The sequence below is a fragment of the Onychomys torridus genome, chromosome 2, assembly GCF_903995425.1.
Source record: "Onychomys torridus chromosome 2, mOncTor1.1, whole genome shotgun sequence".
NCBI classification, from domain to species: domain Eukaryota; kingdom Metazoa; phylum Chordata; class Mammalia; order Rodentia; family Cricetidae; genus Onychomys; species Onychomys torridus.
In genome coordinates this window covers 151,491,359-151,516,462 of record NC_050444.1, presented here as the reverse complement: position 1 = coordinate 151,516,462, position 25,104 = coordinate 151,491,359, and the positions used below count along the sequence as shown (strand labels likewise).

General features: G+C 46.6%; 2 protein-coding genes across 4 annotated transcripts in view; both read right to left on the bottom strand.

Moving 5' to 3' along the window:
- Window positions 1-10,985, bottom strand: part of Eif4g3 (eukaryotic translation initiation factor 4 gamma 3) — a 231,757-nt gene extending 220,772 nt beyond the window's left edge. For 2 of the 3 annotated variants that reach the window (XM_036177057.1, XM_036177058.1), the window contains exon 1: window positions 10,908-10,985. The gene's annotated coding sequence lies outside the window, so the exon portion shown is untranslated. The remainder of the gene's footprint in view (window positions 1-10,907) is intronic. The other variant, XM_036177059.1, reaches the window with a different exon arrangement.
- A 20-nt stretch (window positions 10,986-11,005) lies between these two features.
- Window positions 11,006-12,123, bottom strand: LOC118577058. Its single transcript, XM_036177061.1, has 2 exons — window positions 11,455-12,123; window positions 11,006-11,094 (listed from the first exon to the last, which is right to left on the bottom strand). Exon 1 carries the CDS (start codon window positions 12,112-12,114, stop codon window positions 11,566-11,568), a length of 549 nt encoding a protein of 182 aa, XP_036032954.1. The 5' UTR covers window positions 12,115-12,123; the 3' UTR covers window positions 11,006-11,094; window positions 11,455-11,565.
- Between the last annotated feature and the right edge of the window lie 12,981 nt (window positions 12,124-25,104).

Sequence of the window (25,104 nt, the reverse complement as noted above, 5' to 3'; positions counted from 1 at the left end):
CCCAATCAACCAACCAGAGGAAATATAAATAACTGAAGGGGCCAGCATGACGGCGCAGTGGGTAAGGGCGCTTGCCATGCAAGCCTGGCACCTGAGTTCAATCTCCAGGACCCAGACAAAGGTGGAAGGAGGAAACAACTCCTGCAAGTCGTCCTTACACACACACACACACACACACACACACACACACACACACACACACACACGTGCGCACGCGCACACAGACACACAGTTTAATGGGAGGAGTGGGATAGGCAGTAGAGATGGCACTGCTGTCACTAACACATGATATTCTTAAAGAACTGTGTTCCCAGCACCCAAGGCAGGTAACTCTCTGAGTTCAGCTCCAAGGGACTCAAAGCCCTGTTCTGGTACTTGCATTCACATGTACATACCCACAAGGCATACACATACATACATACATACATACATACACACACACACACACACACACACACACACACACACACACACAAATAGAAATATTTTTTTAGATGTGGGTTAGGCAAGTCTAGATCCAGGGCTATGAGTTGGCCTAACCCAACATCCACCCTATATATTAACTGAGGAGCACCTTAAGGTGCTGGTCCTGCAGATCCAAAGCTGCAGGATCTCCACAACACAGGGGAGCAACAACAGGATGTCCAAGAGGAGTCCCAGTGAGGGTCCAGTAATGATAGTGTAGCAGAAGCCAGAGCCTCAAACCGGACCAATGACACCTTGCAATGAACATTTGCAAGTAAAGATGTATGGACTAAAGGGTTTACTGTGGGACTCACTGGGACACACTACAGCTTCCACAACAAAGTTTTGTTTTGTTTTTTTAAATTTTACTTTGATCGGAAGGTTACAAGGGCAAAGGGTGATTACGAAGGAATGGGAAGATGAGTGGAACTGGAGTGCAAGATATGAAATCCACAAAATAATTAATAGAAAGTTACAACAGAAAGCTGGGTATGGTGGTGCACACCTGTAATCCCAGCACTGGGGAGGCAGAGGCAGGCAGATCTCTGTGAGGTGGAGGCCAGCCTGGTCTACAGAGCAAATTCCAGGACAGGCAGAGCTGTTATATACAGAGAAACCTTGTCTCGGAAAAAAAAAAATAGGTGGGTTAGGGAGATGGCACTGTGATTGAAAGTGTTTGTTGTGTAAGCATGAGAATCTGAGTTCAAATCCCTGGAGCCCACATTAAAATCAAGGAACAGACGCATTCATGTAAGTCACCCCAGTGCTGTGGGGTACTATGCAGGAGGACAGCTTTGGTTTCCTGCTCACCAGTTTAGCTCAGGAATAGTGAGAGTTTGTCTCAAGAGGCTAAGGAAGATAAGGACACAGCCAGACATCCAACATTCTTCTCCAGCTTCCATGTGTGCACAGGTGCACACAGATCACATACACACCACAAATAAAAAATGTGAACGTTTCAAAACTTGGGGATAGCCTACAGTCCAGTGGTAAAACCACTGCCAAGCATATGCAAGGCCCTGAGTTTGATCTCCAGCACGGGAGGCAGGGGGAAGAGCAATGTCTTCTTCAGATTCATTCCAAGCCCCTCAGAATCTAGATTCATTTTCTCAAGCACACCAGAATCCGACGCTCGCAGCACTCAGACGGGACCCTTAGGACCCAGTGTCTGCTGTGCTTGTTTCAGAGGGGTCCCTACTCTTAATTCACTTCCTCTGCACATCCAGACCCTGACCCCTTTTTCTTTACACCCACTTTGCAGTCAAGTTGTTTGTTTTCTGTTGGTGGTGATGGTAGTGGTGGTGGTGGTGGTGGTAATGGTAGTGTTTTGAGACAATGTTTTGTGCAGCCTATACAGGCTTCCCACTTACTATGTAACCAAGAATCACTTTGAGCCGGGCACTGGTGGCACTCGCCTTTAATCCCAGCACTCAGGAGGCAGAGGCAGGCGGATCTTTGTGAGTTCAAGGCCAGCCTGGTCTACAGAGCGAGATCCAGGAAAGGCGCAAAAACTACACAGAGAAACCCTGTCTCGAAAAACCAAAAACAACAAAAAAATAATCACTTTGAACTTCTAATCCTCCTGTATCCACCTCCCACATCCAGTTTGCAAGGCTCTTTATATTTTTAAAAAGTATTTATTTGCTGAGTGTGTATGTGCATGTCTTTGCACCAAAGAAACTGAAAAGACAGCTAGTGGCTAGTGGAAGTCAGTTCTCTACCACAAGGGTTCCTGGGACCAAACTCAGGTGGTCGGGTTTGGCAGCAAGTGATAATCAATTTTATGGCAGCAATAATCTGGCCAGTCCTCAAGTTTCTTATAACCTGTTCTTCAGGGCCCAGTAAAGCCTAGCAAGACAAGCAGTGCCACCTCACTCTCTCACAGGATTCCTTTCCACCTCAAAGTTACAGCCCAAGGACAGACTGCTGGGTAATTTCCTGTTTCTCTAGTTGGACCCTGTCATTTCTTCCTTCTCTTGGTTCCCACCTCAGGCCTGCTTCCCTAACCCACCAGACCCCTCCTGGTAAGCTATACCTCCTCTTATCACTCACTCATCACTGAAACACTTCTGAAACTAAGTTAGGAAATCAATGAGAAGCTGGTTTTGGTGGCTAGACGCTGAAGCAGGAGGACCACCATGAGTTTGAAACCAACAACTTATGCTACATATCAAAATCCTATTTCAAAAATACCAAAAAAAGAAAAAAAAGAAAAAAGCCAGGCATGATGATGCACACCTTTAATCCCAACACGAGAGACAGAAGCCAGGAGATCTCTGAGTTCGAGGCCAGCCTAGTCTACATAGTCAGTCTCACAGAGAAAACCCTGTCTAGAAAAAAAAAAAAAAATTTTTGTTTTTTTTTTTTTTTTTTTTTTTTTTTTGGTTTTGTTGAGACAGGGTTTCTCTGTGCAGTTTTGGTGCCTGTACTAGATCTCGCTCTGTAGACCAGGCTGGCCTCGAACTCACAGGAATCCGCCTGGTTCTGCCACCCAAGTGCTGGGATTAAAAAAAAAGAAGAAGAAAAGTTATAATCTAAAACTGTAGATAATCTGATCGTATTTTCCAAAAACTAAGAGTTTAAGTCCATTAAAATTCAGATCCATTCAGAGCCGGGAACTCAGCTCAGCAGCCAAACATACAATTAAGCTCCCTTGTGTCCTGACAGGACACAACCCTGACACAGGTGCATCAGTCAAACACAAGAGCTCACTGGCCAAACTCTATGAAACCCCCTTAAAAACCAGGCATGGTGGCACACACGTGAATCCCAGCACTACAGGCTAAAGCAGAAGCCGACTCTTCTAAAACAAAAAATAAACCCCTTCCCAATCTTAATCTTCTAAGGTTAACAGGAAGTGTTTCCGAACCAAAGTCTAACATCACAGGGCAGATGTCTTATGAGATCAAGTGAGAAGACAGACAGACAGACAGACACACACACACACACACACACACACACACACACACACGGACGGACGGACTTTTTACTCGATTCTGTTTTTTTAAATTTTCTGCTACAGCCAGGCACAGTGACAGTGCCTTTCATCCCAGTACTTGGGAGGCAGAGGCAGCAGATATCTAAGTTCAAGGCTAGCTTGGTCTACACTGTAAGCTCCTAATGTTACTTTGTATGATAAACCCGATTTTAATCTGACTATACTCTATCTGACTATACAAGTTGCTCCTGTGGCCTATGCATGACACCCTAGTCCTCTCCCCATTACCTAAGCCTCAAACCCAAGCTAGACCCTTCAGATTTGTACACTGGGTCAGCACTACTACATCTCAAAGGAAACCACACAAGATTTTCAGTTTAATCATGTGTCAGTACGAAACAATTTCAGGACAACACTGAATGCTGAAAGTGAGTTAAGATGCCATGCACATTACCCCTAAAACCAAGCACTACTCTACGTCCTGCAAGTCCATGGTGAACGGGGACAGACGACACATCTGCCTCCATGGCACCTACATTCTACCAACAAATGCTAACATCTTAAGAGTCAGGAAGCACACAGTGGGCTCAAAACACACAAAGAAGCTATAGTTAATAAAGGTCACAAAAACTGACAAGTTTCAAATGCACTTAAAATAGACTGAACTATCTCCGATTTCAGCTGAGGCACCGGGAGAGTGAAAGGCTCCTCCTGGTTGGCAGCAAGCCAAAGAACTGGAAGTCATTTGAGAATCGCGAAGTCTCAGGGGACCCTGCGGCATTTCACCCATTGCAATCTCAGCTGCGCTTCAGCACTGCTGAAGGAATCTGCCTGCCTCACAATCAGGAAACGCTTTCTTACTGTGCTAACTCCAATGCTCTCCCTAAACTAAAGAAGCTCTCACAGAGTTTACTCCAGAACCAACTCCCTCTCATACCTCGTAATGAGCTCATACCTTGTAATGAACTCACTATCCTTTCCCAGAGTGACCTAGCCGCTGACTATGACAGCCTTATTTTATAGTCTCAAACCATGCCACAACCAACTTCATACGGCCTACAGTATGACATCACAGGGACATTTCAGTCTCTGGCTAAATCTAGTAGGAAGCCCTAAACTAGAGGTTTCTTTTCCTTTCTTCTTTCTTTCTTTTAATTTTAATTTAACTTTATTTTATGTGCATTAGTATGAGGGTATTGGATTCCCTGGAACTGGAGTTACAGACAGTTATGAGCTGTCATGTGGGTGCTGGAAGTTGAACCCTGGTCCTCTAGAAGAGCAGCCAGTGTTCTAAACCGCTGAGCTATCTCTCCAGCCCCAAACTAGAGGTTTCTTATATGAGCAAGCTATCTTCCTTGGGTCCATGTTAGCATTCTTGGAGGACCAATAAATTGCCACAGAAACACGTTAATGTCCACTAGACACACAGAGATATCATTAACTGGTCCACATAAGTCCTGTCCTATACTTGCAATAGCAAAACACACCTTCAAGCCATCTTCAAAATCCCAAGCCCTTGAAATTCAAGGTCACTGACCCCTTCACTGCAGAGAAAAGGAAAAGAGATGTTCCCAAGTATTCAACTGGACTATTCCAACATAACACTTCTAGAGACAGGAGGATCAGAAGTTCAAGGTCATCTTCAGAGACATACACAGTTTTAAGATCAGCCTGCCCTACAGGAAACCCTGTCTCAAAATTAAATTAGTAAGAGCAAACACAAACCCACCAAATTCAAACCTAGCACTTCTGAATACATCAAGCTCAATCTTGTATTTTAAGGTTAACAGGAATTATTTCAAAATTAAAATTTAATATCAGAAGGGCAATGATTTTTTTTTAAAGATTTGGTTATTTTAGACTTACTGTTTTATGTACACCGTGCAGTGTGTGTGTGTGTGTGTGTGTGTGTGTGTGTGTGTGTGTGTGTGTGTTGCCTGTGGGGGTCAGAACAGGGCATCAGATCCCCTGAAACTGAAGTTACAGACAGCTGTGAGCCACCATATGGGCTCCTCTGCAAGAAGAGCCAGCGCTCTTAATCACTGACCATCATCCAGCCCAAAGGGCAATGGTCTTATGGGATAAAATGGGAGGGTGACACTGAAGGACCAGTGCAGCACATATGCTCAGACCATCATGTAGAAGACACCCTGAATCTACAGCAATCATATCTACAGTACTTCCTCGAGCTCCCCACACTGGGGTAGGCAGACATAAAAGCAACATGACCACAATCTACTAAAATTCCTTGCAGTAGCCACAGAACTGGAAAGAGCCAGCTAGCTGGTGGGCGCTCTAGGAAGCTGGATCAATTCTTACTCATGGGTCTAACCTGCTCACACATCAACTCCTTCCACGAAGCTCTAACTCTACTGTCCACAGACCAGACTGACAGCCAAGTGGTCACTGAGTCCTACACCTCAAGAATATCCTGTCTATTTGCCTGTTGGAACCAATCTCTTTGAGGGCAAATGTTATCTCAGCCCTGGACCTAGTAGCAGTTTGGAACACAGCAGGTGATAAGTAAATGAGTAAATTCAAAAACTTACACTGGAGCCTCCAGAGAGACAGGCAAAATGTGTTCATTCTTGCCATTACATGTAAAACATCGTTTTTAATTTTGTTTAAAGAACCTCCCTCTCAAGACTGATCAGAAACATCAATCTAAAACAGTAACTTATTAGTGCCAAGGTAGCCTAAACTCAGTCTGACCAACACCGACCCCTCTGTAAGCAGTCAACCCACTGAAGGCAGGAGCAGCTGTGCTGGGACAGGCACCTGAGGACTCGATCCCCATTTTGCATTTGCCTCCCTTCCTCCTCCTCATGAGGATCTGCCTTCAAAATTTGTGTGGCTTTCCTTCGTTTGAAACAAGGTCTCACTGTGTAGCCCAGAGATCTGCCTGCCTCTGTCTCCCAGCATTCAAGATTGGACACTTGCTCACTGGAGAGGCTTAGGAATGGAGAAATACTCCACACCAGGGCAGCCTCTGCCTTCCAACTGCTAGCTGTAAAGGAATTTTGCTGGAGGCCTTGCTGACTCCTGAACAAGCAGAAACCAGCTAACTCCAACAGAGGGCCCCTATGCTGGTAGACTCAGTGAGGGAAGGCATACTTGTCTTCCAGTATGTGGCCGTGAACTAATTAAAACCCTGGGCAGCAGGGCTGTGTTCTAGATTACTCCACATGACTTCTCTCAAATACAGGAGAAAAACTGAGTCTTCCTCCCAGCCCTACACACAGGCTGCTCACCCAGCCAAGGAAGAGGGGTGCCATGGGCTTTGCCTTGGTCACTAGCCTGCCACACACTACCTTTTCACTAGCACAGGAAATGTAACTAACTTCCCTGAACATCAGTACCCTTGTCTGCAAAGCAGACAACACCTACCTTATCAGACGTCTTGGAAAAATTAAATAAACTCCTGCATGTATGACTTCTAGAGCAGTGGGTATTATTATCCAAATCTAGTTATCAGAAAGGCAAAAAAAAAAAAAAAAGACATTACAAGCTTCTCCCATAAAGAACAGCTTAAAATCAATGGGAGAAAAATTAAAAACAAACAAACAAAAAAGCAACAGGAATATTGCAAAGACCGAAGAACACTTATACCAAAGGAACTAGAGACAAGTCATCTTCTTGTCAACACGGATCTCCACCTAGTTCTGCTCCTGGGGAAATCTTCTGTCTCATTTTCTCTCTCTCTCTCTCTCTCTCTCTCTCTCTCTCTCTCTCTTTTGGTTTGTTTGTTTGTTTGTTTTTGAGACAGGGTCTCTCTACATAGCCCTGGCTGTCCTGGAACTAGCTCTGTAGACCAGGCTGGCCTCAAACTCACAGAGATCCACCACCTCTGCCTCCTCAGCGCTGGGATTAAAGGTGTGCACCACCACAGCATGGCATAATCAGCAAATTTCTTTTTTTTTCCTAAAGATGACTTATTTATTTGTATTTTATGTCCATTGGTATTTTGCCTGCATGTATGTCTGTGTGAAAGTGTTGGATCCCCCTGGAACTAGTTACAGACAGTTGTAAGCTGCCATAGGGATGCTGGGAATTGATCTGTGGTCCTCTGGAAGAGCAGACCGTGCTCTTAACCACTGAGCCATCTCTCCAGCCTTCCCTGGCTCATTTTCTTAACTGGCTGCCCCAAAATAGTAAGAAGACTCCCCAGGAGTGTCAGCAACCCTGAGAGAAGTCACACCATGAAGTCCCCCATACAGGGAGAATACTGTATTCCTAACATATGGAAAACCCCTTCTGCTCAAGTGGGCACCTAACTCAAATTCATTTATCCAGAATTTCATCTTGCCAGGTGAAAGGCAGGAGCTGTAGACTACATCAAGTGTAAAATGTCAACTGCCATGACATGGGGCAAAAACACAACCCTAAAGCAACATGGTTGGAGCCAATACTGTGACAAAGGATTGAAAATTATGTCCTCTGAAAGGTAGGCAGGCAAGCAGTCTCAATCTCAAGAGCTGGGATTTAACGGGAAACCCAGAAACCCCCTGAAGAATTTCAGTAGAAAGTTTGTGTAAGGACAGCTTTTGACCAGAATGTCAGTTATCCTGTCAGCCAGAAAAAGGATGTCCACTGTCAAGATTCTCAAGAGAGCTGTCTCAACCTCAACAGAGAGCTGAGCATGTCTCAAAGTCAAATATTCCCAAGCTGCGATTTCACCCAGTAGAAGCTTCAAGCTGGCTTCTGTTGTGGAAACCCTCAGCACATTCTCCTTGCCTTTAGTACTTTTCATGTTAGGTAGGTTATTCTCCTTCCAGCCCTGCCATCCCAGACCTCGCTCTGCCAGGAGCCATCCTTTGACTCTGCAGTCTATGTGGCCATTTCTCCTTCCTGCTGTGCAAAGCTGATGCCTCCTTAGAAGTAGCTTCAAGCTTACACTCAGACCCCTTGTTTTCAACCCTTCCCTTCATTTCGACTGACACTGAACACTCAGGACAAATGAAGGACACCTGGCCATACAATCCCTTCCAATACTTTAATACACAGTTTAGCTAATTTATTTGAAGCAAGCAATTGTACCCATATATGCTGAGATCTACTCAAGCCACGGAAAGAGCAACTCCAGCTCTGCATTTCAGCCCAGGGCTTCATGGGTACCAACTTACCACATGATGACGGCGCTTGCATCAAACCCAAATGCCCACATTCCCTCCACTTGGAAAGCAATTCAGAATTGCTCTACTTCAGTCCATTTCCGACCTCTTCCATTACCAGGTGACACTATTTTGCCACTGATGTGTTCGGAGAAGCCTGCAGCCTGTGCTCCATTTACTATCTAGACAAACGCTTACAATTTAGCAGTGTAATCTTGCCAGGTGAAAGGCAGGAGCTGTAGACTACATCAAGTGTAAAATGTCAACTGCCATGACATGGGGCAAAAACGCAACCCTAAAGCAACATGGTTGGAGCCAATACTGTGACGAAGGATTGAAAATGATGTCCTCTGAAAAGGGCACCTTAAACTTGCTCATCTTTAACAGCTAGCTGCCTCTTCTATTCTAAAGAGAGAAAATTTTAACTTGAAGCACCCAGTCACTACTTTCAGGCTGTAACCAGCTGTGAGTCTTTCCAGTCCTTCGATTGAAGTGCACGGAGAAAAAGCACAGTTGGGATACTCAAGTCACCCAATTCATAGCCAAAGAAGCCACCGCCTTCACCACAGGCTGCCACATACAACACTGTGATTCCCTACCTGCTATTCTGTATGTCACGAGCATATACTATGTTCTTCCTCTGGGTTAACTCCCTAAAGAGGCAGGTAATGAATAACTCACTTGGTCCTGAGACAGAAACCTACAAGTACAGTCCATCAAGAAAACAACCCTAAAATTAGGAAGGAATTTGAACTAAGTATGAAGTGAAGCTAGGTAGATGAAGCGAGCCGATTCTACCCTGAAGCAGGCCAAGCAGCCAACCTGCTCCTTCACAGGCCAGCAGCTGCACATGTGGGTCAGAAGTAACTGGGTTTTCCATGAACACTAAACATTGTCAGCAGTGAGCAAGCGCTTAACTGAACAGAACCACGCAGGATCAAGACGTTATGAAATCAGTGCACACACCACACTGGAGCACTGAAAGATGTGGACTAACAGAGAACACAGAAAGGACACTTGACAGAAAGCAAGCCATGACCCGAGGTGACCCAAGGGAAGTGTTTTTCCCTTCTCAAAGTAATCAATACAGACAAGAATCAAGCTACAGGGAAAAGATCTGCGGCCCTCACCGCCACCACCTACTAGTTCAAACAGCACGACTATGTCTAAAGTCAAGTACAGGGTGACAGACGCCAAAGTCACAGCACAGTAGACATCCGATAATCATTTGTTGATTTTCACAAGTACGAGGGACAGTAGGGAGGAGGGGCGAATGATGAAATGTTATTCTCAGGTAGGCAACAAACACCTTGCTTGCCAGGCGGTGGTGGCGGCGGCGGCGGCACATACTTTTAATCCCAGCACACACTTTTAATCCCAGCACTCGAGGCAGAAGCAGGCAAATCTCTTGGGTTCGAGGGCAGCCTGGTCTACAGCCAGGGCTACAATACACAGAGAAACCCTGTCTCGAAAAAACCAAATTAAAAAAAAGAAAAGAAACACCTTGCTGAAGCTCCGTGAGAGCCGTGAATTCGACGTTTTATTCTGATTAAAACACCTGGTCGCCAAGATTTTTTCAATCAAAGCTGTCCCAACTTTGACACCATGAAATTAGGACACATTTGAAACTAGACTCTCTCTCAGGAGTCCTGGTACTGTCCAGACATTAGGCCTATAGTGGGGCAAACTTGCTAAATAAAGCCCTTGGGGAAAAAAACGTTCAGCCTAACACCAGTCTTAGAAGAAATGACACTTCTGGGGGTGCTGGGTAATGTGAGTTAACTTCCTCTTCCTTTAAAAAGGTCAAAGACAGGGAAGAGTCCACTGTAACATTTCCTCCTTAGCCAGTTCCACCACAAACCACAACACAACTCTTAATTGCTTAAAAAACATTTTTTAAATACATTAGCCAGAGGGAGTGCCTTTTGTACACTTGCACTATAGGCAGAAGACCCAACTTACCTCGGGAACGAGCTGATTCGTTTCGAACAGGAAATTTACCTTTAATAAAGTTTACCGTGGATTCTAAATAATAGAGAGGCCACCGAGCCCCGCAGTAGGCAGGGCCTCCCAACAATCAGAAAAGCCTTGCCTGCAGGGCTGGTCCCAGGCACCGGCAAATTCTGCCCAAAAAGGGGAGGGGGCTTTCAAGGACAGGGTTCCCCCAGATCCAAGAGCTGCAGAGGCATGGCCCGGTGCAGCTAGTGTGCACGGTACCACAGAGGGTCCCGGGGTCCCAGCAATGCTGCCACCGGTGCACCCCAAAAGCTCGGGCCAAACCGGGAGCAGCGGGCTTGAGCGGCTGCCCGTCCCTTCCCTTGCTGGGCTGTGGCGGCAGGCAAGGAGGCTCCCACTAAGGGTCGCTCTGGACCGCTGGAAGGTGAAAAGGATACTGTTGGGGCGCCGGGGTCTGGAGGGCCCTGATGTTCGGGTGAGGAGGGGCCGCCGCTGCCGCTGCTGCCGCCGCCGCCGCCGCCGCCGCCGCTGCCGCCGCCGCCGGGTGAGGAGGCGGTACCGCCGCCGCTGCCGCTGCCGCCGCCGCTCCGGTGCCGGGTCCGGTTCCTGCTGCAGCCGCTGAGCCTGATTTCAGAGCCGGTTTCTGCGGTAAACTCATGGCAAAGCGAAGCCACCAACCCCCCCAGAGCGGGACCGGGCGCGCCGGGGTGCAGGGGCCGGGGGCAGCGGAGGGGCGGGATGGGGGCAGACCCGGGGAGGCGGCGGGAGCGGGGGGCCGGGGGGAGGCTGGGAGGAGGAGGAGGAGGGGGCCGGGACCGGTCACACACGCCCTCCGCCGCCGCCGCCGCCGCCTCCGCCGCCGCCGCCGCCGGCAGCAGCAGCCGCCCCGCGGGCCAGCACCACCGGCTGCCGGTCTCCGTGACAACGCGACCCCGGGGAGGGGGGGGCCGGACCCGGCGGGGGCAGGAGGCGGAGAGACCGGACCTTTCACGGCAATATCCTCATGGGCCGGCGGCGGGGGGTCTCTGTCCCCCTCCCCGGGGGAAGCGGCGCCCTTCTCGGTAGCGGGGCTCGGGCGATGCGGACGGATTTTCTTCACTCAACGAGCAGAGCATCCAACATGGCGCTGCGGCCGCCTCCAGCAGTCCGGCAGGACGGCCGCTCGGAGCTTTTCGGCCTTTTTCGGAAAGGCTCGGCGGGCCGAGGGTAGAAAGCTCCTTCGGCTCTTTCCGGAGACAGGGAACCACCGGGGTTCTTCGGGAGCTCTCGGGAGCGTCTTCGGCCGCTGCTCGGGAGAGCCGCTGGAGCTGACTCTATTTCTCGGGAAAGATGATCCGTGATCTGGCCGCTGAGGCTCTCCGCCGCACGGTGCCGGGAGGAGGGAGAGACCAAAGGAGAGGTTTTTAGGGAGAGAGCCCTCCCCTGCGGCCCAGCCTGGAAGAACAATAGTAACGGCACCCGAGGCCAAGGTCCGCCGAGACCTACCAGCGAGCGTCGAGAGGCGCCGGAGCGAGAAACCGAGTCGCTGGAGAGGGAACAGCTAAGCCAGAGCGCAGGGCGACTGATAGGAACCCGCCTGCCGCAGGGACTTATTAACATAACAGATGCTACTTGCCGGCACTTGACGTCGCAAGTCATGGGCATTATGTCGACACGTCGTCCTCGGATGCTCTTAAGTGCGAAATGGAACGAGGAGGCCCAGAGAAGAAAAGTGTCTTCCCCAAGGTCACCCAGCCGGGAATGAATGGAGCCAATCCAAAATCTGGATTCCACCTTCTCTGAGATGAAACTTGCCTTCTAGGATGCAAACGGACCTGCCTTACCAGCAACTTTGACCCAGGGCGCTGTAGGGTGGATGTCTTCCCGAGGCCTTCCCCAAGATTGGAGAGGTCTTTGGCTACAACCTGTAGTCGGCTCCCCATCATCGTTTGCTGAGGTGTCACTTGTTGATAAGGTCTCCTCCTCCCACCTCCATCCACACTTTACACACCACACTTGCACCCCTCAGTAGGAGCCTTATCCCCAGCACACAGTAACATTAAGTGAAAAGGAGTCACAGGCATCTACAAACTATGAAGATTCAGAGTATTTCATTAGCTTATATATTCCCAAGAAATAGGTAATACCCATTCTTACTAATGAAGGAAGAATCTGAGACCAAAAAGGCTTGACCATCATCCATACAAAACAAAACCGAGAAATTTGAGGCTCAAAACTGACAGATTTTGCTAAGGCCATGTGACCAATGTAGTGGACAGAGGTAAAACTAGTGCCCTGGATCTGAGGACATACCTAAGTGGTAAAGAGTGCTTGCCTTGCAAGCATGAGGACTCAAGTTCAGTCCCCAGAATTTACTCAGAAAAAGTCTAGCCTAATGACCTGTTTCTAATCCCAGCACTGAGGAGGTGGTGACCAACAGATAGATCCCTCAGGCTCACTGGCCAATGGGCACACTCTATCTGGTGAGATCTAGGCTAGTGAAAGACCCTGTTTCATAAATAAAAAGGTGGACAGCACCTTAGGAAAAACACCTGAGGTTGCCCTCTGGCTTCCACACACGTGAACACACACACACACAAGACTGTTAAGACTGTTCTGGGCAATGGTGGTGTGTTTCTTTAATCCCAGCCTGGGGGAGCACAGAAGCAGGTGGATCTCTGAGTTTGAGGCTATTCTGGTCTAAAGAGTGGGTTCCAGGATGTCTAGGGCTACATAGAAAAACCCTCTCTCAAAAATAAAAAAAATAAAAAGATGTTCTGATTCCTACTACATTGGTGGGTTTGGGTGCTGGGGTGTAGGTTGGTATTTCTGGGTTTGTTTGTTATCTTGCTTGTTTTTTGAGAGAGGGTCTCAAGTAGCTCAGGCTAACTTCAATTCCCTATGTGCCTGAGGATGACCTTGAACTCCTGATCCTCTTGCCTCTACTGGGATTACAGGCATCTGCCACTGTGCCCTGCTTGGGTTTTTTGCTTTTTTTTTTTTTTCAAGCTTTACATGTAGTGCATACTTAATTCATGACAATTCCTGGGAGCCCCAGATACTCCCAGAAGGATAAAAGAGCATTCTGGGATAGCATGCTCCCCACCACCTCGACCTGGCTGAGCCTCCTCCCGGGCTCCTGACCAGGACACAGCCGCTACTTCCTACTGTGACATCCTCAAGTGAGGAGTCCCCACTCCTCCTCAGGCTCCAGTAACTCCAGGGGAAATTCCCAGCTGTCCTTCCGTTCCCCAGCTTCTCATCACAGGTTCTGAGATCTCAGACTTCTTTATCCCAATCAAAATCTGTTCCCAGCAGAAAGACTTGACTTCTTGTTTACAGTAGGCTGATAGCCGATTGATAATTGCTTAATTGTTCTTCTTTTCTGAGCTGGTTTCCTTTTTGTAATCTTAACAATAGCTACAAGCATCATGCAATTAGCACGTGCTGGGCCTCTGCTAAGTGTTTGTGAGCATTACCGCTTTCAAACAGGATAGATCCTGGGCAAAATAGTGTGAAAGTGTAGATAAGATTCTGACCTCAGGCAATCAAGGAGGAGAAGCGCAGAAAGCAAAATCGTAGAGATAGAGCTCTCTCCTTTCATCCAAAGCATGAGCCTTGGGGCTAGAGCTGTATTTCAGTGGTAGAACCATTGTCCTGATTTCATCATTTCTTAAAAAGCTGACCCTGGAGCCATGGTTGAGTGCTTGCCAAACACTTTCTCTACATATAGAAGTGCGTGCGACCCTTCTCAACACTCCCACATCCCACAGAGCCTCTAACACCGAACACCTACCATGTGTAGACATTTTTCATAGGTTAACTCATTCTCCTGACAACACTGTAAAATGAGTGTTACACCTCATTCGCCAGCAGAGAAATTAAGACTCAAGGACCTGAAGAGGTCATTTGTGTGACTTCTGAGTGGACATCCTGGGCTTCAAACCCAAGGCATTCTTTCTATATCTGTCAGACAGCATTGCCTTCAGTATGGCAACCCTCTCATCACACATACTGGCAAGAAAATCTGATTTGGGTGTTAAAGAGAGCGCTCATGGGTTATGAGCAGTGCCTGCTCACCCAGAGGACCCAGGTTCAATTCCCGGTACACATGGCAGCTCACAACCATTTCTAACTCTAGTTCCAGGGAATCTGATGCCTTCTCCAGGCATCCTTGGGTACCAGGCATGTACATGCACAGGCATATACCAGGTAAAACACTCCTACACATAAAAAATATTTAAAAATCTGATTTGATCACCTTGTCCATTAAGAGCTTTCTATGAGGACCATCAAAACAGCTTAGTAAGTGAGAGCTCCTACAGCTAGGCCTGATGACCTGAGACTCCCCGGAACCTCCATTGTAGAATGAAGGTAATAGGAATAGACCCAATGTGGGAATGTGGGCTTTGTTGCCAAGAGACTAAGGTGGCTACTAACTAAGGTTAGAAGAGGAGCCTGGATTCTGAAGGATCTTGGATTTAGGCTAAATTTGAAGGCATTTTGGTGTTTGGGGGCAGAGATTCATGGTATTCATGGAAGGCTCTTATTTTAAAATGTGTGTGTGTTTACATAGGTGCTTCTGCCCACAGAAACCAGAAGAGGACATAAATCCCCTGGTGCTGAAGCTAACAGACTTTTGTGAAGCTACCTGATATTAGTGCTGGGATTGAACTCAGGTCTTCTGTAAGAGCTGTATACATTCCCAACTACTGAGCCATCTCTCCAGCCCCTAGAGAAAGGTCTTACTCCCCTTGAGCCTAGGTTTTCCTCATCTGTAAAGCAAACCCAACCTCCTGGAGCCTGGGAATAAACCCAGAGTGCTTACCCAGGGATTCCCTGGTACACAGTGATGTGTGTTTTGTTTTGTTTTGTTTTTTGGTACACTTCAACCATTATGATTCATTTATGCAGAGACATTTCATTGTCCTTTAAAACTCCCTCTGATGTGGCTAGCACTCAAATGGGATATGAAATTTGAATGACTTAATAATTGTAAATTGCCAGAGGATTTTATGTTACCCCACAGGAATCCTGGGCAACACAAGCCAGGCTCTGCCTTACCACACAGGGAGAAAGTAGGGCCAGAACAGGCGGACCTCATGCCCAAGAGGAGTGTTGTTGATGGCTAGCAGCTATTCCCAGAGCCCACTGTAACCTGTGGCAAAACCCTGTATTCCTTGTGTGCTGAAACGAACACTCATTTTATGCATGTTCTCAGGGGCATTGCTGTTTGCACAACATGAACTGGCTCTGGGGGCAGGAAACCCTTACATTTCTTCTCTCTCTCTCTCTCTCTCTCTCTCTCTCTCTCTCTCTCTCTCTCTCTCTCTCTTTGAGACAGGTTCTTACTGGGTTGCCCAGGCTGCCTTATAACTCTACCTCCTGGGGTCCAACAATCCTTCTGCCTCAGCCTTCCAAGTAAATGAGAGTATAGGCACATCGCCACATCCAACCCTTAGATCTAGAAGCTTTCATTCTTTCCTTCTTCCTCTCTTTCCTGCCCTTCTCCCGAGTGTTAGGGATGAACCCAGGACCTCATGCATACTAGGCAAACTACCACTGAGCTACAACCCCAGCTCTATTTGTGTATGTGTATTTGTTTTGTTTTGTTTGTCTGTTTGTTTTTCTGAGACAGGGTTTCTCTGTGTAGTTTTGGTGCCTGCCCTGGATCTCACTCTGTAGACCAGGCTGGCCTCGAACTCACAGAGATCCGCCTGGCTCTGCCTCCCAAGTGCTGGGATTAAAGTAGTGCGCCACCACTGCCCAGCAACCCTTTTGGTTTTTTGAAATAGAGTCTCACTCTGTAGCCCAGCTGGACTGAAATTCCTTCTGTAGCCAAGCTGACCTATAACTCAAGAGCATCCTCCTACCCCAGCCTGTGCTGGGATTACAGGCCTTAGCCAACACACATGGTTCTTTCTCTTGATGTATTTTGTTTGTTTGGGTTTTTTAAAAAGCCGAGCAGTGGTGGCACATGCCTGTAATCCCAGCACTCAGGAGGCAGAGGCAGGTGGTTCTGTGAGTTCGAGGCCAGCCTGCTCTACAAAGCAAGTTCCGGGACAGCCTCCAAAGCTACAGAGAAACCCTGTCTCAAAAAAAAAAAAAAAAAAAAAAAAAAAAAAAAAAAAAGTAGTGAAAGGTTTCTGTACCCCAATATTAAATCTCTCCACCAACACAGTAAGCCAAATCAATCCAAATTAAAAATAAAAGAGGTTTATTGGCAAAATGCTCTGGGTAGCCTTTTTCTGCCCCCCAGAGATGAGACAGGGAGAGGAGACTGGGAAAAACCAGGTAGCCGCTCTCTAGGAAGCAGTTTTATTACCCTGTAGGTGTGGTCTTGAATAACCAGGGGAGGAGCTGCTGCTTAGTGTGGGGGGGGGGGTTAGAATGGGGGAGTAAGACTGAAGCAGAGCTTCCAACTGAACACCCCAACCTTTTCTGATATGTGGGCACTGGTTCAAGTCTGGCTACTTCCTGCTAACATGGGACAATGTGGGGAGGGGAGTCGGGAGTCAGTGGGCGGGAGTCGGGAGTCAGTGGGCCATCCTGGAGACCTCAGGGATCTGTTTCTTGAGGAAGAGGAGAAGGCAAGTTGCTAGGAGAAAAAATAGGTTGTTATCACTGGCCTTGTGAATGGTACTAGCCATGGGGAGAGTGGAGATTGCCAGTAAGAATGGAATGGAGATGTACCCTGGCTGCCCCGACAAAGATGGATGAGCAAGGCAGAAGCAGAACAAATAGGCCCTTCACTGGGTCAATTTAGAACACCAGAGGGTGGAGGGTCCCAGTTACTGGACAGACTGTTTATCCTGGATAGGTGCCCACTTGAGCCTGGAGAAGTGATAGCAGAGTTGATATCCCAGGAGCTTGGCAGCTCAAGGGATGGTGAGGATCACGGTGGGCCCTGTCCATTGGTGTTCTAGAGACTTAAGAGAGAGCTGTTTGAGGAGTACTCGGTCCCCCAGGGAGAGTGGGGTGGCTCAGGGGCAGTTGGGTCCGTTGGTGTGGGGGCAGGGAGACAGCTGACAGCATGTGAATGGAGAAGGGACCTTAAAATGGGGGGGTACCTGGCCAGTGGAGGGGGCTGGGCCAGGAGGTGGTGAATGAGGAGGAAGGGTCTTCAGTAAAGGAGCTCAAAGGGCCTAGGCCTGTAGGAGAGCATGGGGTAGCCCGGAGTCGGGCAAGGGCCACAGGAAGGAGAGAGGGCCAAGATAACCTGAGTTCAATGGACAGTTTTGGTGAATTATTTTTTGATGAGTCAATTGGTCCTCTCAACGTTTCCTAGGGATTGTGGGCAGTAGGGAACATAGAGCTTCAGGTGATGTTGAGAGCTTCCATTCAATGACCCTGAAAGTGAAGGCTGGCCTATTGTCCATTTGGATGGTCTGTGACATGGCAAAATGAGGGATGATATGTTCAAGGAGTGCCTGAGCCACCACATCTGCTGTTTCCCTACAGGGGGAAAATGCCTCTTTCCAGCCTGTAAAAGTGTCAACAAGAATTAGGAGGTAACAGAGCTTTTGATGAGTGGGCATGTGGGTAAAGTCAACCTGCCAGTCCTCACCCGGTTGGTGTCCTTGAAGCTGGTGCAGGGGCTGACATATCTGAAGGGCCCCTTGGGTTGGCCTTGGTACACATCTGGCACCAGGAGAGGACCTGTAAAATGCAGGCTTGAAGATGGATGGGGTCAAAGAGGGCTCTAAGAAATGGAACAAAGTCTTGGGGCCTATGTGTAAGGTCTGGTGGATGTCTGAAATGATGGGCAGTGCCTGGTCCTGAGGGAGGATGAGGAGGTTTTTTAAGTAGAACCATCCATCCTTTGTCTGCATGGCACCTTTTTTCAGGAGTTCATCCCTCTCCTCTGGTTGATAACAGGGCTGACAGGAGGGTGTCAAAAACAAATATTGATCCAGTGGAGCTGGAGGCCAGTCCCCAGGCTACTGAGCCAGCCCTGGCATTGCCTAAGGCCACTGGGTCCTTAGAGAACTGATGTCCCTGGCAGTGGACTATGGCTACTTCTGCCAGGAGCTGGAGGCCTCCAAAAGCTTGGCTATAAGGGGTCCATTGACAATGGGAGTGCCCTTGGTAGTGAGGACGCCCTTTTCTTCCAAAGGACAGAATGAGTATGGGCTATTAGAAAGGCATATTTAGAGTCAGTATAGATAGACGTCAGCCTGTTGACCCTTGGCTATTTGGAGAACTTTAGTCAAGGTGATTAATTCGGCCTTTTGTGAAGAGGTCCCCATCAGCAGGTGGGTTACTTCAACAGTTTTAGTGAAAGTGACCACTGCCTACTCTGCCTGTAAGTTTCCTGATGTGTCTATAAGAGAGCTTCCATCAACAAAGAGGGTGAGTTGGGGGTTTGTGAGGGATTGGTCTAGGAGACCAAGCCAGGGTGAGCTTAAGGCCTCCACAGCCTCCGGGCAGAAGTGAAATGGGGTACCAGAGGAGGAAGGGAGAGGGAAAGGGTTGCAGGGTTTAGGGCAGGGCTGGAGGCCAAGGTAATTTGGGGGTTTTCTAGGAAACAGTAAATGAAAGACCTGAACCCATGAGGGCCCAAGTAGGGAGAGAGAAGACTGACTCAGAATGTCTGAGAGGCAGTGGGTGGAGCATACAGAGATTGGTTGGGACAGGGTGATCTTGAGGGCTTCCCAGCCACTGCTAGGGCTCTTAAGCATAGCTGCCATCCACACTGGGGGGGCAGGGGTAGGGATGCTTCCTAGTTGTTTGGACAGAAAAGCAACAGCCCGATTTGAAAGCTCAGCTGTTGGACTAGAACCCCAGTGGTCAGGTAGAGTCTGGAAGAGCTAGGGCAGGGGCTGTTAGGAAGGCATCCCTCAGTAAAGAGAAATGGCAGGGGATGGCGGATGGTGGTTGGGTGGGTGAAGGGCCCTGTGGGGGTCTCTCTGGCTGCTTGGTACAGGGGCTTGGCTGTAATGGAAAAGTTAGGGATCCAGTAATGGAAGAATCCCATCAGGCCCCAAAATGAGAGAATCTGGCTCACCGTGTTTGGGGACTGTAACCCCACAGGGCTGGGACTCTGTCCAGAGGTGAAGGTCTTAGACCCCGGGCTGAGTTCAATACCCAGATGTACCACAGTGGGAGAGCATAGCTGAGCCTTAGATGGGGAAACATGATATCCCAGGGAACTGAGATAGGTCAGGAGCAAAGAGGGGGCCTGTTGGGACAGAGGTGGGGAGGAATTGCAGAGAAGAAGGTCATCTATGTATTGGAGGAGTGTGCTAGGACCGGGGTCCTAGGTGGAAAGATCCTGGGCCAAGGCTTGGCCAAAAAAATGAGGGATGTTCCAGAAACCCTGAGGGGTACCGTCCATGTAAGCTGTTTGGAGGTCTCTGGGTGTCAAGGTCCTCCTAGGTGAAGGCAAAGAGGAAGTATGAGTCAGGGGAACAGTTTTAAAAAAAAAAAAGTGTCTTTGAAATCCAGGACAGTAAAGTGGGAAGTTGTAGGAGGAATGTTAGAAAGAGGGTTGTAGGGGTTGTTAACCACTGGGTGTGTTGGAATAACTGTTTCGTTAATGAGGCAGAGGTCTTAAACTAAACGGGAAGCATCAGAGGGTTTACACACTCAAAGAATAGAGGTGTTGCAGGGCAAGTTGATAGGAATTAAAAGACCCTGAGACAAAAGGTGGGTAATAATGGGCTTGAAGACTCAGTGATGGGTTTCAGAAATAGGAAACTGGGGTCTGGAAGAGAAGAAGGAGTCCTTAAGGAGAACCAGGACTGACGGGATGGTGGTGAGTAGCAACTCACACTTGGGGATCTACTAGATTAGAGAGGGTAGGACAGGGCAGTCTGATGCAGGGGCCTGTGAGGCTGTTAAGGGGAGAAGAGGGTGGGAATCAGGAGAGAGTGTGGGGGCCAAAGTGAGTGTGGCCCCAAAGCAGCTGAGGATATTATGGCTAAGTAGAGGTACAAGGCAGGCAGGTATGACTAGAAAAGGGTGTGAGAAGAATCGCCTTGCAAGAATGCAGAGAAGTGCCAGGCAGTGGTGGCGCACACCTTTAATCCCAGTGCTCTGAAACAGGCAGATGGATCTCTGAGTTCTGGTCTACAGAGTAAGCTCCAGGACAGCAAGGACTAAATAGAGAAACCCTGTCTCACAAAACCAAAAAAATAAAGTTGGTGTCCAACTTTTGGGGCATGAATTTAAAAAAAAAAAAAAAAAAAAAAAAAAAAAAAGCCGCTTGCCTGTGGCTTTGCAGTCACCAGCATAGATGCACCACATAGAGTCTCAACGCCACCTGGACCAGAGTCCCTACCCTGCCAGCTAAGTTTTTGTTGCATCCTCTCTGCAGCAAACTCCAAAGGTTTTGGGGCCCTAAACCCACAGGAGTTAGCCGCTTTCACACACTCCTCCGTGCAGACAGACAGCTGACTCCACAGGCCCAGGCCCAGGCTCAGGCTCCAAACATGCTGGAATTAGCTGCTTCCGCATGTTCCCCAATGCAGACTGCTGGCTCCTTGGCTTCCACCCTCTTCCAGTGGGTCATAGCTTTCTCTGGACCCCCTCCTCAGGCTGCTGCCACACCATCATCTGAACTGTCATTGTCAGCAGATTTGGTGAGTCAATTGGAATTTCTTTTTTTTTTTTTTTTTTTTTTTGTTCATTTTACATACCAACCCCAGTTCCCCCTCCCTCCCCTTCTCCCGCCTCCTCACCTCCCTCCCACTCTGCCCCTATCCACTCCTCAGAGTGGGTAAGGCCTCCGACTGGGATTTCTTAAAGGGAGAAATTAGTTAAAAGGGAGTTTTCCCCCACATTAAAAAGAATGGGAAACGCTATTACAATGGAAGGAGCTGGTCTCTGTTTGATAACACATTAGACAGTTTGAAAATGAAACAATTAAATGAGAGGATAATTAACTTAGATGGGTTTGACATAATGTCAATTATAAACATTATACGTTTGATTAAAAACTGGTTAAAACAGAGAATAGAGATATTCAGACCCAGCTAGAGGATTTTTTTTTTCTTTTTTTTCTTTTTGGTTTTGGTTTTTCAAGACAGGATTTCTCTGTGTAGTTTTGGTGCCTGTCCTGGACCTCACTCTGTAGACCAGGCTGGCCTCGAACTCACAGAGATCCACCTGAGTCTGCCTCCCAAGTGCTAGGATTAAAGGTGTGTGCCACCGCTGCCCAGACAGACAGAAGATTTTAAAGGTGAACCAACCCCAGCATTGCATTATATGGTTACAGAGAAACAGCCTAAGGCTTTCAAACAGCCAACCTTAATCTATCCAGCAACCTTACAGGAACTGCCCAGTGATAGATATCCCCAAGATGGTAAGAGCTGAATGAACTCCTGTGCAAATGTTAGATTTGAGGAAACTCAAAGAAGCAATAATCTCGTATGGCATGCACTCAATGTTTGTGAAGCAGATGTTAAACTTGTGGTCAACTTGTAATAGAATTATCCCTCAAGACTAGAGAGATTTGGTTATAGCAGTCTTAGAGATTGGTCCCCAATTACAATGGAGGATCTGGTGGAAGGATGAAGCTAAACCCACTGAATATTGAAGTAGGGCTAGAGGTATTGAAATTTGCCAAAAACAACTTCTTGGGGAGGGCGATTATGCTGATGTACAAAGACAATCTTTTTTTTTTTTTTTAATCTCAAGACAAAATTTCTCTGTGTAGTTTTGGTGCCTGTCCTGGATCTTGCTCTGTAGACCAGGCTGGCCTCGAAATCACAGAGATCCGCCTGCCTCTGCCTCCCAAGTGCTGGGATTAAAGGCATGCACCACCAATGCCCAGAAAGACAATCTTTATATGATGACCACACCCTGGCTTTATACCCCATAACATAATGCTTGGGATAGAATTGAAGAAATAGAAAAGGGGCTGGAGAGATGGCTCAGTGGTTAAGAGCATTGACTGCTCTTCTAGAGGACTCAGGTTTAATTCCTAGCACCCACATGGCAGCTCACAACTATCTATAGCTCCAAAATCTGACACACTCACACAGACCTATATGCAGGCAAAATGCCAATGCACATAAAATGAAAATAAATAAATTTTAAAAAGAAGAAGTATTGAGTCATTTACTAACAGTATACAGGGCCCAAAAGAACCTTCACTAATTTCTTACAAAGACTGACTTCAGCAGTAAACAGAATGATACCAAATTCAAAAGCTAGACAGATAATAATTTAATCTCTGGCTTTTGAAAATGCCAATGTACAATGCAAAAGGGTAATTAGGCCTTTAAAGGCAAGATCAGCACCCTTGGAGGAATGGATGGATCTGAGGTACAATCAGTATTGAATATCCTGACCATGATGATGCTTAGAAAGAAGAGGTGGTTTCCAGAGGTTTGAAGAAAAATAGTCATGTCAAATGTTTCAATTGCAATAAACAAGGTCACCAAAAGGGACTGTAAACAGAGCATTCCTAGAAATAATGTTTTTTCAAGGAATAATCTCAACAGAATGCCCCTCCCTTCTGGATTATGCAGAAGGTGTAGCAAAGGCAGACATTGGGCTAATGAATGTAGATCAACAAGGGACAGACAAGGTAACCCTTGCCTTTGCTGTCAGGAAATGTCCTGAGGGGCCTCTCACAGGCCCCCAAGTCAAATTCCACTCAGTCCTTCACTGTCATCATGGAGGAAACTTCCCAGAGCAATTAGAGAACCCAGTGCCTATTATAAGAAACCACACTGCTCTGGATGATAGACAGCTGCAGAAGAGAGAACACAAAGTCAGGAGAAACCATAAATCAAAATTGATAAAGATTAGATTGGGAACTCCCTAAAGTTAGGGTTGTACAAGGTGTTTGTTTGTTTGTTTGTTTTTCAGGAGAATGAAGGCTAAGGAATCTGAAGAATATTGGACAAATGAAACATCTGAAGAAAAAGGACAAATCATCCAGAAAAAAAATGCCCCAAGAAAAAGAGTAAATTGGCCTATTGGTATATCCCGTATCTAACAGGATAAATTTCATAAATCTTCCTAACTGTTTGTTTCTGCTTTTCTCTACAGACACATAATGCATTTTTTAATGTAATCCCAGTTCAATTAAAATTTAAATCTGGGCTGGGCAACAGTGGTGCATGCCTTTAATCCCAGCACTTGGGAGGCAGAGCCAGGCAGATCTCTGTGAGTTCGAGGCCAGTCTGGTCTACAGAGCAAGCTCCAGGATAGGCACCAAAACTACACAGAGAAACCCTGTCTTGGAAAACAAACAAACAAACAAAAAATTAAAGCTGGATTTGGAGTTGGTGTGGCTCTCTCCTCTAAATCCAAGCATGCTTGTTAAAGGAAAATGCAAAATCTCTGTATCATGTCAGAAGAGCTACTTGATATGAGGCCGAAGAAAAACCAAAATTAAGGGACTTTTCTATTGCTACAAATCGCATGAACCTTTGGTTTTATTTTAACTCTTTAAAACTTTTTTAAGCTATGAATTTTATATCAAAATTTATAAGATTAATATATATATTTAAAACTTTTCTCATGATATTAATGGTTATATAGAGTACTAACTAATTCTTAAAAAAAAAAAAAAGGCTTCATCTAACTCCTTGTACATGATTTCGGGTTTGAGTCTCTATCAGTTTTCTGCAGTGAACCATGACCACATCTAACAGCAACATTTGAAGTCTCCAAAAAGATAATGGGGACCCACAATGACGATTCCATTAGGGCTATGATAATACCACTAAGCTGACAAACACCACCCAAAGATCAGCTTTGGACTACAAACTGCTCAGGACAATTTCCAGATGGCTAGCTGAGATGATCCAGCCTCACAGACTACTCCAGCCAGGACCTGAGACAAGCCCTGCACTTTCTTATTATGCAGAGACTGGATAACAAATGATAGAGCTGCCTCTCCCAGGACTTGACAATTCACCCAAATTTTCTTTTCAGGATCCCTTAAAGATGCCATCATACCCAGACAGCAGAAAGTAACTTTAAGAACATGATACCCACATTCCCAAGAGATAGGGTGGGTGGTTTTTGGTCATTCAATGAGTTATGGATAATTGTTATGGTTTTGGTTATAAATTGTTATTGGTAATGGTAAAAAAAAAAAGAAGAAGAAGAAGAAGAAGAAGAAGAAGAAGAAGAAGAAGAAGCAGCAGCAGCTAAACAAAGGAGATTATACTCAGGGCTCTTGTTTGAAAAAAAAGGAAAAAGAGGAGGCTATGGATATGATAAGATAAAAAGGTAGATTACTGAATCTACTAGTTTTAAATATTTTACATTGGATTGGATTTTTGTATATTGTATACAAATTGTGTGTATTGATACAAAGTTGAGATTATTTTTGTTAGAACATTCTGTACATACATTTCTAATCTTGTTCAAGGTATTGTACCTATACAGTTCATTTAACAATGTAATGCAAATTGTTAGTCCTTGAAAGTTATTATTATAAACTATTTAGGATAATATAGAAATGCAGGTTAGTAGTTAGTCACCTACTACAATTGAACTTGTAGTCAGATTATGTATGTTTCCAAGGTCAAACAGAGATATATTTTAGATAGGTCATCTTTAAACACTTCAGAGATCTGCAGAATATGGTATTTAAGGTGTTTTAATAACATAGATTCTTTTTGTATGACAAGGAGTCATGTCTGCTCCTGGCAACACCAATATACTTCAGAGAAGATGGTAGGCATCAAA